Below are 17,380 nucleotides of genomic sequence, written 5' to 3' on the forward strand. Positions count from 1 at the left end.
TGCCTCGACTCTGCTTCGGATGATGAATGATGCATGCTCGGGTTGCTTGGCACGGAAATCTACTGCGATGCCCCAATTGGCCTCTGTTTTGCAATAATTTTTGGAAAGCACGCCAAGCCCCGGAAGACTGCTGATTCTTGATTTGCTGCAACAGAGAGCAGGAAAGGGGCATAGCAATGTATTTTCACAAATGTATGCATGCCTCAATCCTCGCGCCACCAATCACGCATCTCGATGCATGATGGCCGAGGAGTCGAATTGTGAAACTTAATATAGAATGAATGCATATGAAAACACAACAAGACCTAACTCCATCATGGGCAATCCAGAGTGTCGGTGACAGGGAATTGAGACACGTTCCGTCACTCGAAGTACGAAACGTCCCTCGTTTCCCGTGCTCGGGCTAACTCCTATCCCAAGCACGATGCAATATGCATGATATGCATGACATGCAACTAAGATACAACCTAACATACACAATGCTATGAAATGGCATACACGATGCACGAGATAACATGGCATACACAATGCGCTAACATAAAACCTAGCATACGCAATGCTATGAAATGAAATGGCATACACAATGCATAATGGACTTACACCAACATGAGTGGACCTCAGCCACACTCACATAAGAGGCCATAAGGTGAAAATGAGACTCTCGAAGTACGCGCACGCATGCACGCAAACCGAGGATCGACCCTAAGGCACCAAATGCCACTCTAACAAGACATGGCAAGGCATGGAATATGGAATATTAGCATGCAAATTTTAGCGGCAAAATATGATGCAAAACAGCCCCGAATCATGGAAACATGGCACCCGATGCATGAAATGAGACCCGAAATGCAAAATTAGGCATACGCAATGACCTATAGCTATACAAAGCATGCATTATGTGAACATGAAGTGTGAAGAAAGAATCAAGAAAGTCCCAAAACAAGCATGTTTACAGTTTTAAGCAAGGCCAAACAATGAACAAAAATAGGGCTAAACCAATATGCAAAAATGGCCCTAAATGTGAGATAAAGAAGCAAGTAGCAGCTTCTAGCCCTAAATGGCCAAGAGCCCTTCAACAAAGTTGAAGAGGGGCTTAAAATGAATCACTTCACAGTTTACAACAAGCCACGGATCTAAACAAAAATAGGCCTAAAACATTGTGCAAGAAATGAGCCAAAAAGGACATAAAGAAGCAAGTGATGGTTGCTAGCCTCAAACATAGGAGGGCCCTTCAACAAAGTTGAAGAGGGGCCAAAAAAATGGTATTTTTCAGTTGGTGGCCATACCCAAAACAGTGTAAATGCAAGCCTAAAATATTATGCAAAAAAAGGCCTAAAAAGAGGCTTAAACACAAAGAACAAAAAGGGAACTTCAAACAGCAAAAGTCCCTTGATCAAACATGAAGAGGTGGTCAAAATAAGGCCATTTACAGTTCTGACCAGAGCCCAAAAATACAAGCACAAGGGGCTAACAAGTCATGCAAAAATAAGGCCAAAAGAGGGATATAAAGGCAAGTGGCAAATGGAAGCCTCAAAAAGTGATGAGCCCTTCAACAATGTTGAAGAAGGGCTCAAAATAATCCACTTTATAGTTTATGACAGAGCTCAAAACAATTTACACGTAGGCCAAAAATATTACACAAGAAATGGGCATACAAGAGAGGTAAAGAAGCAAGTGCAAAAAAGAAGTCTCAAACAGTGAGGGGCCCTTAAACAAACATGAAAAAGAGCTCAAAATAATGCTATTTTCAGTTAGGGTCGGAGCCCGAAAATGCAAGAAAGTATGGCTAATGTATTGAGCAAAGTAGGGCAAGAAAAAGGGATGAGAGGACTTACCCTTGAAGACCAAGTCTTTGGCAACTCTTGGACCAATTTTGGTGGCTCCTTAGCTCTGTAAAGCAGCTCCAAGTGGCTGGAATAGATGGTGGTGGTGTGGTGCTAGGTGGTGGTGTAGAAAAGGAGTGTAGGACTTGAGAGGTTTGGAGCTTGGAATAGAGAGGGAGAGGGATTGAATGCAAGAGGCTTAGAGCAATTTTGTCACCCTTCAAAATGCAGCTGGAGGGCCTGATATATACGCAAAAGAGGGGGGAAAAAAGGGGGAAAAAAGGGGTGGAAAACAATTCAAGTTTCCCCCCAAAAGTGCAGCCCCCCGGATACAAAATCTGGGAGGAAACAAAATGCATATCTGTAATGTACCTGGAGAGAGGATCATGGCCGGCTGGTTATCTAAGTTGCAGGTGGCCGGTCGGCTACTTCCCATGGCCGGTCGGCCAAGGGTCAAAAGGGTCAATGAGGATTAATGGCCGGCCATGCCAAAAAGAGAGCCTCTGATGTGTGCACAACACAACCATGTGGTTAAAAACTGGAAACAATGAACCAGGAGAGAGAAAAGGCCACTTTTAGGAGGGGTTCAAAAGGGTCACCTACAATTACTGGCCGGCCATGTGATATTTGTGGCCTCCCAGGTGCCTACAACACAAATATGTGGTTTGGAGCAAGAAAAAATGGCCTTATGGTGGTCAACATTGGCTTTCAAGTGAGAAAAACGGGCGACGGAGGAATAAAACTGGTTGTCAAAACAATTACTGGCCTCCCACCCTTCTACGACCTTTCTAACAATGAAACAGAGGTTCCTGCCAAAAATGAACTCAAACCGATGCAAAATGAAGGTTCGGGGGCCGAAACACGCAGCCCGAGGTCCCGAAAACTGACTGTTAGGCACCGGAAGTGGTGTTCGACCACGAAGTTGGTCTCTCGGACCGCAGTGTCCCTCAAAAGGGAGTAAATAATATGCATGCCAAAAATTGGAGCAAACAGAGGTGGTTAAGCAGTCCCGAATAGAGGCACACGGCCAACGGCTCCGAAAAATCGGAAACCAGACTCCAAACGGGCAAAAATGGCCTACGACCATGAAACGTAGCCTACGGCCACTGAGAGATGATCTACGAGACCTCTTCCTCCCTTCGGGAAGAGAAAACAGAGAAAACCAAGCCTGGTTCGCAAACCGAGGCAAGGTATGAAAGAGTCCGAAAGTCCGAAGGCAAGGCTCGCAACCAAGACTCCGCGACTTCTGAACGAGCATAATATGCAACATCACCAAGCGCTCAATCAGTGATGTCTGAGTCTTAACGTCGGTCAAAAATGGGATGTCTACAGGCGGTATTGGGAAGACCACCCTTGCTAAGAAAGTTTACCATCACAATGATGTCAGGTGTCATTTTGATTGTTTTGCCTGGGCTTTTATATCTCAACAATGTAATGTTAGAGAAGTTTTGGAAGAGATTCTAATCGGGCTTACCTCCCCGTCCCTCGATGAGAGGAAAAAAATCAAAATAATGAAACATGGTGAGCTAGTTCAGGAACTTTTTCAAGTCCGAAGTCAGAAGAAATGTTTGGTGGTTATCGATGACATTTGGAAGGCTCAAGATTGCGAAATTTTGAGTCCGGCCTTCTCGAATAAAAAAAATGCAAGTAGCAAAATACTGCTAACTACTTGCATAAAAGAAGTTGCTTCAAACGCTAATCAACTACGTGAACTGAGGACTTTAACGGAAAATGAGAGTTGGGAACTATTTGGAAAGAAAGCATTCTTGAGGAGAAATGTTACAGGTAATTATTAACATCATCCACCCACAGAATGAAAGTAAGGCTAAAATTTTTAAATTTCAAATTGAGATATTTCGTTCGTTTGTCTGTCTTGTCTTTTGATTATGATAATCTAACACATTTAGCTTTTTAAGAAGTGGTAATTTTTCTCCAAGTTGTGATAAAGAAGGCATAAAATTAACAAGGCTGCTATATGTTACCTGAATATTTTATCAGATTTTTTTATTGCTTATATGACTTCTCACTTGACATGATAAGTTACACCAATTCATATACTCATGAGCTTATATTTTATTTTTGTAATCCTTAAATAGGTTTGAAATTAAATATATTTTAGGAATTTAATAAATTCAATTGATAATTTAGGTACTAAATAGACTTAACTTATATATACTTTAGGGAGTTAGTAGACTCAATCGATAATTCATAGACTAAATAGACAATTTAGCGATAGTTTAAGAATATAAAGTGTAATAAATCCTTTTTGGATTTAAAGAAAACTATACAACTTTATTAATTATAGTATTTTAACTGAAAATTACTGTTTCATTAATTTACAAAAGAGTTTTAAAAAAATCCAATTTAATTTAATTCAATGAATTTAATTTAGCAACATCATTACTTTCTAGGGAGAGATTATAATGCATACTTGCACACTATAGGGAAAAATAGATTTTTTGTGGGAGAAGTTATACATTTTGTGAGATGAAAGTTACGATTTTTGTGATGAAAGTTATGAATTTTGAAATTATAATATGCACCTAAAAGTCATGTATAACTAAAATTATACTTTTTATGAGAGAAGTTATACATTTTGTGCAAAAACAAAAAGTTATATTTTTTGTAACAAAAGTTATACATTTTGTGATAGAAATTATACTTTTTACATAAGGTTCATATGATGTGCAAAGCATTCTCCTATTTGGGAACTTAGATATGAGAATTCTTATTCAAAACAAACTGTTAACAAAAATTTGGTTTGGGTCAAATCGACAGCGAAGATTAGATGGAGAAACCAAAATTTCACAAACAACAAACAGATCAAGCAATTGTGATTGGTGTCCTCTGACTTGATAGATTAAATGACTTCTTTGGAGATTATTGACAAAGAGAAACAAACTAAAAATTGATATTATATTGCTAAAGTTGTTACTTGTTACAAAGATTTGAGCAAGAACAAAAATAAAAATATCAAAGAACTAGAAAAAAAGTTCACTGATTACAAGAACCAGAAAATCATTACAAAATCACTAAATTAAGACTACTCCTAGAGAAAATAAACTACTCCTATGATATGTACAGTAATCTACTCCTAAACAAAAAAACTCTGATGAGTTTGATGTTTTTTTTTTATGTCCTTCTTGCTTCCTCCTTGAGCCTATTTATAGGATTTTGTCTACAATTTCAATTGCTCAACAACTGTTATAGGCAATTTCTTTACCCATTTAAGTCCATGTGTTCCCATCTTTTTAGCCACTTTCCTTTGTTCTTTCAAAGATTATTTCCTTCTTTCTAGCCATTTCCTTAACCGCTCATAACTGTCCATAATTACTTCCAACTCTCTTTTCTGCCCAACACACTTCAACTTGGAACCCAAGACTTCCCAAGATTACCACCAAACTTCTGTCGACACACAACTTTAGAAAATAGATACAAACAACTTGCATTACAATAAAATAAATAGTAATAATAAATGCTGTCAAAGTTACTCTAAAAAAATGATTTATAGTCTGAACCGATAGACCAAAATTGATGAGCTACAATCAATAAGACTAAAATTTTGGCCACTATCGACAGAAAATTAATTTATGGTGTCAACACAAACAAAAAATATTTAACCATCTTCAGTAACTCTACCTTTTAAAATACTATTTTCCAAATAGATAGATGCATATTATTTTTCAAGGTAGATAAAATCATGTTTATTGAATTAGTACTTAATTGGACATAGGTCTTAAACGTTTCATTTATTAATCTAAAGAAAAGTTTACAGGACTTGTTAGTATTTCTAGAGAAAAGATAAGTCGATAAAGTATAAAAATTTGTAGGCAAATTATACTGGAGGTCCCTATATTTTAGCTCTTGTGTTATTTTGATCCCTACACTTTCAATTGACTCTATTTTGATATTTAATTATAGATTTTGTTTCAATTTGGTTCAATTAATAATATTAGTATTTTTTAAGAAAAATTATCACTAAATTAGTTGAGATTAACTAATTGAGTTAAGCAAGTTTATAATTTTACCCTTAAAAATATGGCACGTGACGCTTATGTGCGCATTTTTTTAAAAAAAAATGCTACAAGTTGTAATCAATTGGATCAAATTGAGACAAAATTATAAATTCAAGGGTAAAATTGAGCTAATTAAAAGTACATGAACTAAAATGACACATGGGAGAAAGTACAGGAACTACCTTGTAATTTGGCCAAAATTTGGAGGTGGCTAATTTTGGACTCAGGAGTAACTTGTATCACCCAATTATCCATGCTACATTCGTTTCTATTTTATATCAATAATTAATATATTAGGTTAGTTTTTACTCTTAATTCACAAATTTAATGATAGATGACTCTCACTTTTTTGTGTGTGTTTGTATCATTTAATTTTACAGAATTTGAGTCGAGCACTGAAATGATGGATTTAGGTAAGGAAATGGTGAAGCACTGTAGGGGGGTCTACCGTTGGCCATTGTGGTATTAGGAGGACTTCTAGCAAACAAACACAAGGTAGAGGAGTGGAAAGAGGTGAGTAAAAATATTCGTCATTACCTAAACAAGAAGGGTAAAGGCAGCCATGGAGGAGTTCCAATATCAGACATTTTAGCTTTAAGTTACCAAGACTTGTCGAACCATCTCAAGGCATGCTTTTTGTCTTTGAGCCATCTTCCTGAAGATTATAAGATACGTCCAGAAAAATTAGTTTAAATGTGGATGGCTGAAGGCATTGTGTCATCATCATCAGTACCACCAGCACAAGTAGGAGAAATGATGAAGGTAGAAGAGACAATGTTGGATGTTGGAATGAGTTATTTAAGTGAGCTAGCACAGAGGTGCATGGTTTAAGTCCAATTAACGAGATTCAGTAGAAGGCTTAAACTCTGTCACCTACACGATCTCATGAGGGAATTATGCTTGTTGAAAGCCCAAGAGGAGAATTTTCTCAAGGTTGTTCACGTTGAAGCCTTTGATAATCAACAGCTCAAGTGGGAGGACTCTGCCTCTTCATCTTCGTCGTCACCGTTGACTAAAATTCGTAGGCTTGCTGTGTACTATTTGGGTGATCATGATGCGAATAATACAAGGGAAGAAGATATTAATCTCGAAGAATTAACTAATCACCACCATCTGCGGTCATGCCAATTTTACTTCTTTGGAAAGAAATTGAAAAGTTCTGGTTGGGAACAGATAAGATCACTTCTCAAGGGCTTCAAGTTGATTAGAATTTTAGATGTTGAAAAAGTGGAAGCTGACATAGGAGAGAAAATGTTGCCAAGAGATGTAGGAAACCTGTTTCACTTGAGATATTTAAATATAAACGAGTCTCGTATTAAAAGTGTGCCTTCTTCTATAGGCAATTTGAGATTCCTCCAAACCCTAGATCTAAGGACATATTTCGATCTAGTAGAAATACCCAATGTCCTGTGGAGGTTCGAACAATTGAGACATCTATATCTTCCTCTTGAAATCAAGCAGACTAGTAAAAGTAAGTTACGATTGGATGGTTTGAGCAAATTGGAGACGCTAGACCGCTTTGATACAGAGAATTGTGATGTCAGATACTTTCCCAAACTAACAAATCTTCGAAAAGTGAAATTTTTTTCGAAAACCACCAAAGACTTGGCAGTGATCCTTAAATCTCCAATCCTCCTCAACAATTTGAACAGCATTCTTCTACCATCTTTATCATTCAGGATTGGGATTATAGGAGATTTCCTAACGAAAGAAGAACAAATCCTTTTAAGGCAACTTTTAGGATGCCACCATCTTCACAAATTGTTTTTACTTGGGTCCCTGAATCTGTTTAATAAATTCCCAGACCAATTCCCTCCAAATCTCACCGATTTAACCTTGTGGGATACTAAACTAGAGGAAAACCCAATGCCAACATTGGAGAAGTTTCCCAACTTAAGGACTCCCATCTTACGTGAGAATTCATACACTGGGAAAGAGATAGTTTGTTCTTCTGCCCCACCACCACCAATAACAACAGCACCATCCAGCAGTAGTGGTGGAGGAGGAGGAGGAGGAGGAGGAGGAGGGGGCTATGGCGGCTGTGATGGTGGAGGTTTTCCAAAACTCATATCTTTACACCTCTGGAGTATTGAAATCTTTGAGGAGTGGAGGGTGGAACAAGGAGCCATGCCCTGTCTCTTCCATTTACAAATTATTGGATGCAAAAAATTGACGGAGATTTCGGACGGATTGAGGTTCATTACCACCCTCCATGAATTGGATATCAAAAACGTAGCTGAAGCACTCATAGACAGGGTTAGAGAAGGAGGAGAGGACTTCTACAAAGTCAAGCACGTGCCTTCCATCATATTAGTAGAATAAGAATTGACGACTGATCTTTCTCGGATCTTCCTACATTTACATCAAGTTGGTTGGTAGTTTCTTTCCCATCTCTTGCCTTTCTTTCTTTTTTTTCTAGGGTTACTTATGTGTATGTCTTAATAAGTGGAGTTATTATTTAATAGGTCTTATGAAAAAAAATTGTCATAAAAAAGTCATTAATTATAAGTTTAGCGACAATTTATAAAAATATAACAAAAAAAAGTTACTAATTATCAATTTTTAGCGACATATATAAAAAATTATCACAAAAAAATTATTTTGAGCGACAATTTTACCAAGAATTATTTTCAATAGGACTTTATGGAAATTAAATCCAACTATTAGGACCTATTGGTAGTTTATTCTTTTTTTCTAAGGGTTAATTTCACTTCTGTCTCTAACCTATCAACATTTTTTATTTTTTTATTTCATCTCTAAGCTATTAATTTCGTCTATTTAGTCTATTAAGTTTCTAATTTTTGTTCATGTGGTCTAATTAAAGACAATTGTAAAAATCAATAACTGTTGAAAAAAAGAGAGGTAATTTTATAATTTGAACAGTTTAAATCATATAATTAAACACCTGTTAAGTTGGTTGTAAGTTGTAATTTATCCAAAATAATAAGAAAAATTAGTATTTTGTTGTATGGTTTAAGATGTTCAAGTTCTCAAATTAATTTTTTTTAATCGAATTATGTTTTAACATTTGTTTGTTTGTATAATTGTCTCCAATTGGACAACACAAACATAAATTCAAAACTTTAGGAACTAAATAGACGAAAATGATAGATTATGAATGAAATAGAAAAAATGTAGACATTTGTGACTTCAATGATCCGAAACCATGTCAAAACAAAATTTTCTGATTATTAGTGATACTAGGTTCAAAAATTCTGACTTCTCAGTCCAATGCTTTCCTTCGCTTCTTGAAATTGAACAAACTGACTAGCAATCAATTTTTTTTTTTTTTGAATAGGTTTTTTTAATATTTTTTGACTTTTTACGAAAAGATGTATATAAAAGTATAGAAAATGATTTGACAACTTATATTGGCTTTTTAGCTAAAAATCTTACTTGCTGAACAAATATTTTAATTTTGCAAAAGAAGTATAACTACCTTTCAAATTTCATGTCAGATAATAGAGGACACATGTGCATGCATGTATATATATGCCAAGATATGCTCTCCAGTCTTATGATATTTATAGAATTGCCATTCTTGCAAATCTCAAGGCTTGTTTGCATTGGAGAAATATCGTTGTATGCAACTCACGTAGCTCGTTTTATGTTTGCATACAATACGTGGTGAAATTCTCCTATGTTGTTTGTATGTGGGATAGAATTTGTAGTAGTATTGTTTATGAATCTAATAACATGTCCTCCAAGGATTGTAATTTTTTAGGCACAAAAAATTAATCTTACTCCATCTGTTAATCAATGCACAATTGAACTTTAAATCACCAATTCTAGTGAATTTAGAGCAAGAAAAATCTCTTATCTACAATAAAAATTACATGAATTCTATTGTAGTTAATCCTGTTGGCCAATCCTCATTTGCTATAAATATATGCAAAATGAATTTCTGCTTTCTTAGCCTATTAAACACTGGATGATTAAAGTGGGAAGACAATATGATAGGCAATGTCTGTTGTAGTTTTGCAGGACATAGTGTCATTGGCCATAAAAAAAGTTTTTTCATGCCATTTTAGCCATTTCCATCAAATCCTCAAAATTTCACTTAGCTTAGCTTTCTCATAAAGACTCTAGAAACATGATTCGAATGTTTGGTCTTCTCATATCATATAGTTATTGTGCGGACCAGTTTCCGCAATAGAGTAAGATGGAACTTCGTGGACGAACCCTGGTGCACCAATGGGTGAAGGCCTGCACAAGGAACAAATAGTTAGGCTGCCTGACCGGGGGTTGGTCGAAAACCCTTCCTACGGTCGAGTCAGTACAGGAATTTGGTAGAGACAAGATAGAGAAGACCAATGTGTTTCTAGAGTCAAGAGATGCCCCTTTCAAGTAGAGTAAGGTTACCTTTTATAAGGATCGTATGACTTATTCATCAAGCTCCCTCGTTCTCGGCCTTGTCTTCAGCCGTGATTGTAGCACATCCCTTAATAGAAGGGAGCAAGTTCCATCATTCGCGGGCCCCACGTGCCTTTTACTTTACATGGTATTGATTGATCTGTTAGCACTCATGTTTCGTGGAGTGGGAGCCTCGAAGCCCAAGTTATGGACTTACCCACTTCGGAGTGGGGAGTGGTGCTAGGGCCAAGCCCATGGTCTTTTCTTCTTCGGAGTGGGAAGTGGTGCTAGGGCCAGGCCTATGGTCTTCCCCTCTTCGGAGTGGGGAGTGGTGCTAGGGCCAAGCCCATGGTCTTGCCCTCTTTGGAGTGAGGAATGGGCCAAGACTGATCCCTTAGCTCGGCCCATCATAGAGTAGAGAGAGAGAGCCCACTTCAGAGTGGGGACCTTCGTCCAGTCCAACGAGGCTCCATACAACTAGGCTTGAGTACGGAGTAGGGACCTTCGTCCAGTCCAACGAGGTTCCATATAACTAGGCTTGAGTACGGAGTAGGGACCTTCGTCCAATCCAACGAGGTTCCATACAAATAGGCTTGAGTATGGAGTAGGGACCTTTGTCAGTACGGAGTAAGGACCTTTGTCAGTACGAAGTAGGGACCTTCGTCCAATCCAACGAGGTTCCATACAAATAGGCTTGAGTAATTGTGCCCCTTTTATTTACGGTGGAGCGACGTCATGCCGCCGCCTATCAGTCATCTCAACGTTTGTTTGTTGAGAAAAACCACCGTGATCGTGTCATCAACTTGATGAGTCTGGAGATTGAGGAGCTACGTGCTCAACTGAGGAAGCAGATGGTACCTCAGGGTGAGCCAAGGAAGTCCGGAGGGGGACCATCGCAGCAACGGAGGCACACTCCTCCGCCGCCCCCATGATGTGAACGATCTAACTATGGTCCTGCTCGTGGTGAGCGTAGCCGACTGATTCCAGTACGCAGTGAGGGAGCCAGTAGTAGGACAAAGAATCCTCAAGAAAACTCTCGCAAGAGACAAAAGTCCATCAGTCATTATTCAGCAATCTCTCTTCTTATGCGTCATCGTGACGAGCGACCACGTGACTTGAGGACATGGTTGAACAACAACCAAGGGGATTACCGACGGTCGAACAAAGTAGCAGAACAGCGATTAGAAAGGGAAAAGGAGCAACTTAATCGATCCATTCATCAGATAGAGCGTCGTGCTCTGGACCGACTAGTCTCTTCCCCCCTTTACACTGAGATTGAAGCGGTGGAAGCTCCTCATAAGTACAGTCCACCGAAGTTCATCCTTTATGATGGGAAGTCAAACCCCCTGACTCATATCAGTCATTACTGCTAAATGATGTCACTTTGGAATCAGAACGATGCGTTCATGTACAAGGTTTTTGCCTCTAGCCTTGGTGAGCATGGCCTCCAGTGGTATGACAAGCTTCCTCCTCAATCAATCTATGATTGGGCTCAGCTCTCTAAAGCCTTCGTCGCACAGTTTGTTTCTAATAGCCGAATCCTGAAGGGATTGGATACCTTGTTCAATACTCGGAAGGATAAAAAGGAGTCTTTGCATGAATACGCTCGGCGATATTGGGAGGCATATGGTGATTTGGAAGAAGATGTTTGTAGTGAGCCATTGGCAGCTCTATACTTCAAACAAGGCCTCCCCCCTTCACATAAGCTTAGGCAGTCATTGACGAAACGACCTGCCTCTGACTTGAAAGAGCTGAGGGCTCGAATAGAGGAGCGAGCCTGTGTGGAAGATGACACAGCCTCTATACAAGTATCAATTGCAGATGAGGGAGTTAAGGCCTCTTGGCAACATAGGGCCGAACAACCTAGGAGGGAGGACCAAAGAAAGAGGTATGGCCAAAATAAGCAACCGACCATACAAACCGAAGAATAAAGGAGTAGATCCCACGAAGCCATAACCACTGTGTTCACGGAGCCGATCTACAGGCTCTTGGAAAAAATCAAGGGAGAACCCTACATCGTTTGGCCTCCTAAGATGATGGGGGACCCTGCTCGGCGCAACCAGGAGTGGCGGTGCACCTACCATCGTGAGAAAGGGCATAAGACGTAGAACTGCAGAGACCTTAAGAGGCATCTCGAAGACTTGGTTACTGCCGACCACCTCCAGCAATAGATCGATGTGGAAAAGACAAGGGCAAAACAGGGACAACCCCCAACCCCTCTACCAGAGGACCAAGCTCCAAAGCTAGTTATAAACATTATCCATGGGATGACCCACCCCCAAAGAGAGAATGCCTTTCGCGGCGAGATTCAGAGAGCCACGCACTTGCAATAAGTCATGTCAGTAGGACCATTGCTCAAGAAGTCTAGAACCGAAGTAAAGCCCTCTCAATTCAACATTGTGTTCTCCGAGAAAGGTCTAGAAGGGATCCAACATCCTCACACTGATGCCCTGATCGTCACCGTCGGTGTGGCGAACAAATTTGATGTGAAACGAGTCCTAATTGATCAAGGGAGCGCCGCTGACATTATGTATTATGACGATTTCAAAAAGCTAGGTCTTGATGAGCAACACTTAATCCCTGCAGTCTCCCCTCTGGTCGGCTTCAATGGACAGACAGAGTGGCCGCTCGGCCGAATCACCTTGTCCGTCATAGCAAAGTCCAAAGTGGTTCTATCGACATCTTGGTGATCAATACTTCATCTCCTTACAATGCAATACTCGGTCGACCTTGGATTCATACAATGGAGGCAGTGCCATCCACTTACCACCAGCTAATTCGTTTCCCAACAAAGAATGGGGTGGAGGAGATCAAGGGTGACCAAATAGCGGCAAAGCACTGTTTCATTGCCGCCATGAAGTCTAAACAAGCATGCAAGGAAGTCCAGATGGTCAAATTGCCTGATCAGCCTATACTGGAAGACGTTGGTAGAGTGCCAACAGAGAAGATGGTGGAGGACCTCGAAACGATCTTGGTGGGCAGAGGAGATAAAGACAAGTTCTTTCTACTCAGCACTTCGCTTCTCACCGGAGAGAAGGAACAGTTGCTAACTCTCCTCCGCAAGAATATAGAAGTATTTGCCTGGTCTGCTTACGAGACTCCTGGGTTGGACCCAGCCTTTGCATGTCACTAACTCAATGTCCAACCAGCAGCTCGGCCCGTAGTCCAAAAGAGCAGACAATCATCTGCAGAACATACAGAAGCGGTCATCCAAGAGGTAAACAAGCTTCTGGTGGCAGGGGTTATACGGGAGATACAATATCCAAAATGGTTGTCTAACACTGTCGTGGTGAAGAAAAAGAACGAAAAATGGAGGGTGTGCGTCGACTTCACCAGCCTCAACAAAGCTTGTCCTAAGGACAGCTTTCCTCTCGCACGGATAGACCAACTGGTAGATGCAACTGCCAGACATGAATAGATGAGCTTCCTAGGTGCCTACAGTGGCTATCATCAAATCCCCCTATTTGGCCCTGATCAGGAGAAGACAACATTCATTAGCCCAAGGGGCACCTACTGCTACAAAGTGATGCCCTTCGGCCTGAAAAACGCCGGTGCGACCTATCAACGTATGGTCACTAAAATGTTCAAGGACCAACTAGGCAAGACTATGGAGGCCTATATGGATGACATGGTGGTCAAAAGTAAATTGGCCGAATATCATCTGAGAGACTTGGAGGAAGTGTTCCAAACCCTGAAAACCCACAAGCTTCGCTTGAACGCCTCGAAATGTGCATTTGGGGTAGGTTCAGAGAAGTTCTTGGGATATATAGTGACCAGGAAAGGTATCGAAGTCAATCCCAACCAAATCAAAGCCCTCCAAGACATTGAGGCACCTACAAAGGCTAGGGAACTCCAAAAGCTCGCTGGTATGGCTGCATCATTGAATCGTTTCATTAGTCGGTCTTCCGATCGAATGAGACCCTTCTTCCAACTCCTAAGAAAGAAGGCAGACTTCGAATGGGGTGACAGGTGCTTCGAAGCACTCGCAGAGTTGAAGAAGTATCTTTCTTCCCCTCCTCTTTTGTCTACTCCAGTCCCCAATGAAGTGCTCTTTTTTTACTTAGCTGTCTCCGATCACGCTGTGAGTGCAGTCTTGATTACAGAGGAAGGGAAGAAACAAAAGCCAGTATACTACGTTAGCAAAACCATCTTGGATGCCAAAACTAGATACCTACCTCGAGAGAAACTGGCATACGCCCTACTGATAGCCTCCAGGAAGCTTGCTCACTACTTCCAAGGACACACTATCAATGTCCTCACAAAGTACCCTCTAAAGTCTGTGTTCAGCCGAGCTAATTTCTCAAGCCGGACAGCGAAGTGGGCAGTAGAATTGGGGGAGTTTGACATTAAATTCCAGCCACGAATTGCTATCAAAGCTCAAGTGTTAGCAGACTTCGTAGCTGAATTCACTCCAGGACCGACTGACTTCTCCGAAGGGAGTTTGGCCTTAGCAACCGGAATCCACAACACTCATCAAACTTCTGCCGAGGCATGGAAACTTTTCATTGGAGATGTTTGGCAACTGTTCGTTGATGGATCCCCCAACCAAAAGGGTTCTGGAGCGGAAATGGTCCTTATTTCACCAGAGGGGTTTGTTTGGGAGCAAACCGTTAGACTGGAATGGAAGGCTTCCAACAACGAAGCGGAGTACGAGGCTCTGTTAGCTGGTCTACACCGCGCTGAACACTTTAATGCAGAGGAGTTGCTTGTTCATAACGACTCCCAACTTTTGGTGAACCAATTGACCGGAGTATACGAAACTCGCGATGACCAGATGACATCCTATGCAGAACAAGCCAAGCACCTAATCCGCAAATTTCAAGCTATCAAGGTTGTGAAAATTGGCCGTGATGGAAATAGCCACACCGATGCCTTAGCATGTCTTGGCTCTTCGGTGGACTCCAAAAATGGTCGCAAGATATGGATTGAATTTGTTCCTCAACCGACTGTCGATCCACCCAGCTCGGTCCTCTGTACTAACCTCGGTCCGAGCTAGATAGACCCACTTCTTGCCTTCTTAAAAAATGGTGCCCTTCCAGATGACAAGAAAGAAGCACATAAAACAAGGCATCGAGCTGCGTGATTTTGGGTCTCACCTTCGAGCAAGCTCTATAAAAAGTCTTACCTCGGCCCGTATCTTCTTTGTGTTCACTCCCATCTTGTGGAGAACTTTCTTTACGAAATCCATGAGGGGATCTGTGGCAGTCACACTTGAGGTCGGTCCTTGGAACACCGACCCTTCACTCATGGGTACTGGTGGCCGCGTATACAGAAAGATGCCCAACAGTATGTTTAAAAATGCGACAAGTGCCAAAGGTTTGCCCCACTCATTCATCAACCAGCCAAGAACTTAACTCCCCTCACCAATCCATGGCCATTTGCATAATGGGGTCTAGACATCGTTGGACCTCTGGCAAGGGGTACTGCTAACAAAAGGTTCTTCATTGCTGCTACTAATTATTTCACTAAGTGTGTGGAGATTGAAGCCTTAGCAAGCATAAAGGAAGCTGACATGAAAAGGTTCATTTAGAGGAGCGTCATTACTCGGTTCGGCATCCCAAGGACCCTACTATTTAACAACGACACCCAGTTTGATGGAAAGATTTTCAGGAAGTTCTGTTCTGACTTAAAAATTGAGTTCCGAAATTCTACTCCAGTCTACCCTCAAGGCAATGGTCAAGCTGAAGCGTCTAACAAGACGGTCATCAATGGGATGAAGAAGCGGCTGGAGAAGGCCAAAGACAAATGGGTGGAAGAACTGTCAAACATTCTATGGGCGTACAGAACAACACCACTGCGATCGACAGAGGAGACGCCTTACTCTCTCACTTATGGAAGGCCATCATCCCCTTGGAGGTCGGCCTTCTCACTATTCGGTCTGAAATCTTTGAACCAACAAACAATGATGAGGCTATTGCCCAAGCTCTTGACCTGACAGAGGAGCACAGAGAGGCCGCGCTCATTCGTCTGGCATCATACCAGCAACAACTTACTAGAAGTTTCAACAAAAATATGCTAATTCGCCAATTTCTACCTGGAGATCTGGTGCTAAGAAAGATCATGGATCATAAGAAGGTCTGTGGTAAAGGAAAGCTCGGCCCTAACTGGGAAGGGCCTTACAGAGTTAGGGGTGAGCATGGTCCGGACTGGATCGGATTAGAGTAAAATCAGGACCAATCCGTTATCTTCGGTTCCTAAAAAATTGGAACTAATCCAATCCGTTTAAATCATGGAACCAATCCGAACCAATCCATTTAAATACGAATTAGATCGGTTTAGGACCACGGATTCACATAATTAAATAACAAAAATATATATATATATATATATATATAACACTTTAATTTATAAAAATATAAACATAGCGCTATAATAGCAACATGTTTTTCTATAATAGCGACATACTGTTCTAGAATATAAACAACCAGAAGAAAACTGGTTTCACCATAAGTATTTAGACCATTACAAATTAAAACTAAAAACTAACAAACAAAAGTAATAAAAGAAGATATTATATAGTTTTAGGTTTGAGTTTAGATTTTATATAAAATAAGAAAAGATACTATGGAGGATGATATATAATAAAAATATAGACTATTTGTATACGGTCCGGATCGGTTCCAATCCGGAACCGTGGGGTTCAATCCGGAACCAATCCATGGACTACGGATTTTTAATTCTTCAATCTGGAACCGAACTGCGGATTCAAAAAACCAATCCAAACCTATCGGATTGGACTGGGCAGGATTGGATTACGGATTTCACGGATTCCTTGCTCAGCCCTATATAGAGTTACCTCTGCCTTAGGCAACAGAGTTTACTACCTGACTGACCTAGCAGGCAAGCCCATTCCTCATCCTTGGAATGTTGCCAACTTGAAGAAATACTATTAGTGATGTAATGATCTAAATAGCTTTTGAATGTAATCGCAATTCTCTAAGTATTATTGAAATCACCTTTTCCTTATGAATTGTGTTCTTTTTCATATGTGTTGTACATATTTTTGCTCGACAATTGAGCAAGAACGGGTTACAAGTCTTAACCTACACCTTAGCCTGCAAACTCGGCCCTTCGGTTGGAGTAAGCCGCCAAGTATTATAGCTTGGTGGAATTTGTGCCAAGTATCGTTACTTGAAAGCATGGTCCATGGTAACAAGTCGCGCTCAACGAAGAGCCGAGTTACGCTCT

At 40.5% G+C, this 17,380-nt stretch overlaps 1 protein-coding gene and 1 pseudogene across 1 annotated transcript; both read left to right on the plus strand.

Moving 5' to 3' along the window:
- Positions 1–8,246, plus strand: part of LOC114306264 (putative disease resistance protein At1g58390) — a 28,563-nt pseudogene extending 20,317 nt beyond the window's left edge.
- A 3,322-nt stretch (positions 8,247–11,568) lies between these two features.
- On the plus strand, positions 11,569–12,123 carry LOC145811607 (uncharacterized). The gene has a single exon (XM_082907569.1). The coding sequence runs from the start codon at positions 11,569–11,571 to the stop codon at positions 12,121–12,123; it is 555 nt and encodes a 184-aa protein (XP_082763695.1).
- Positions 12,124–17,380: the final 5,257 nt, after the last annotated feature.

Source organism: Camellia sinensis, chromosome 2, assembly GCF_055761805.1.
Source record: "Camellia sinensis isolate YWXY chromosome 2, ASM5576180v1, whole genome shotgun sequence".
In the NCBI taxonomy this organism is placed as follows: Eukaryota; Viridiplantae; Streptophyta; class Magnoliopsida; order Ericales; family Theaceae; genus Camellia; species Camellia sinensis.

Excerpts from the sequence above, each read along its gene's own strand:
- LOC145811607 (XM_082907569.1), top strand. The coding sequence starts at position 11,569 with ATGTCACTTTGGAATCAGAACGATGCGTTCATGTACAAGGTTTTTGCC.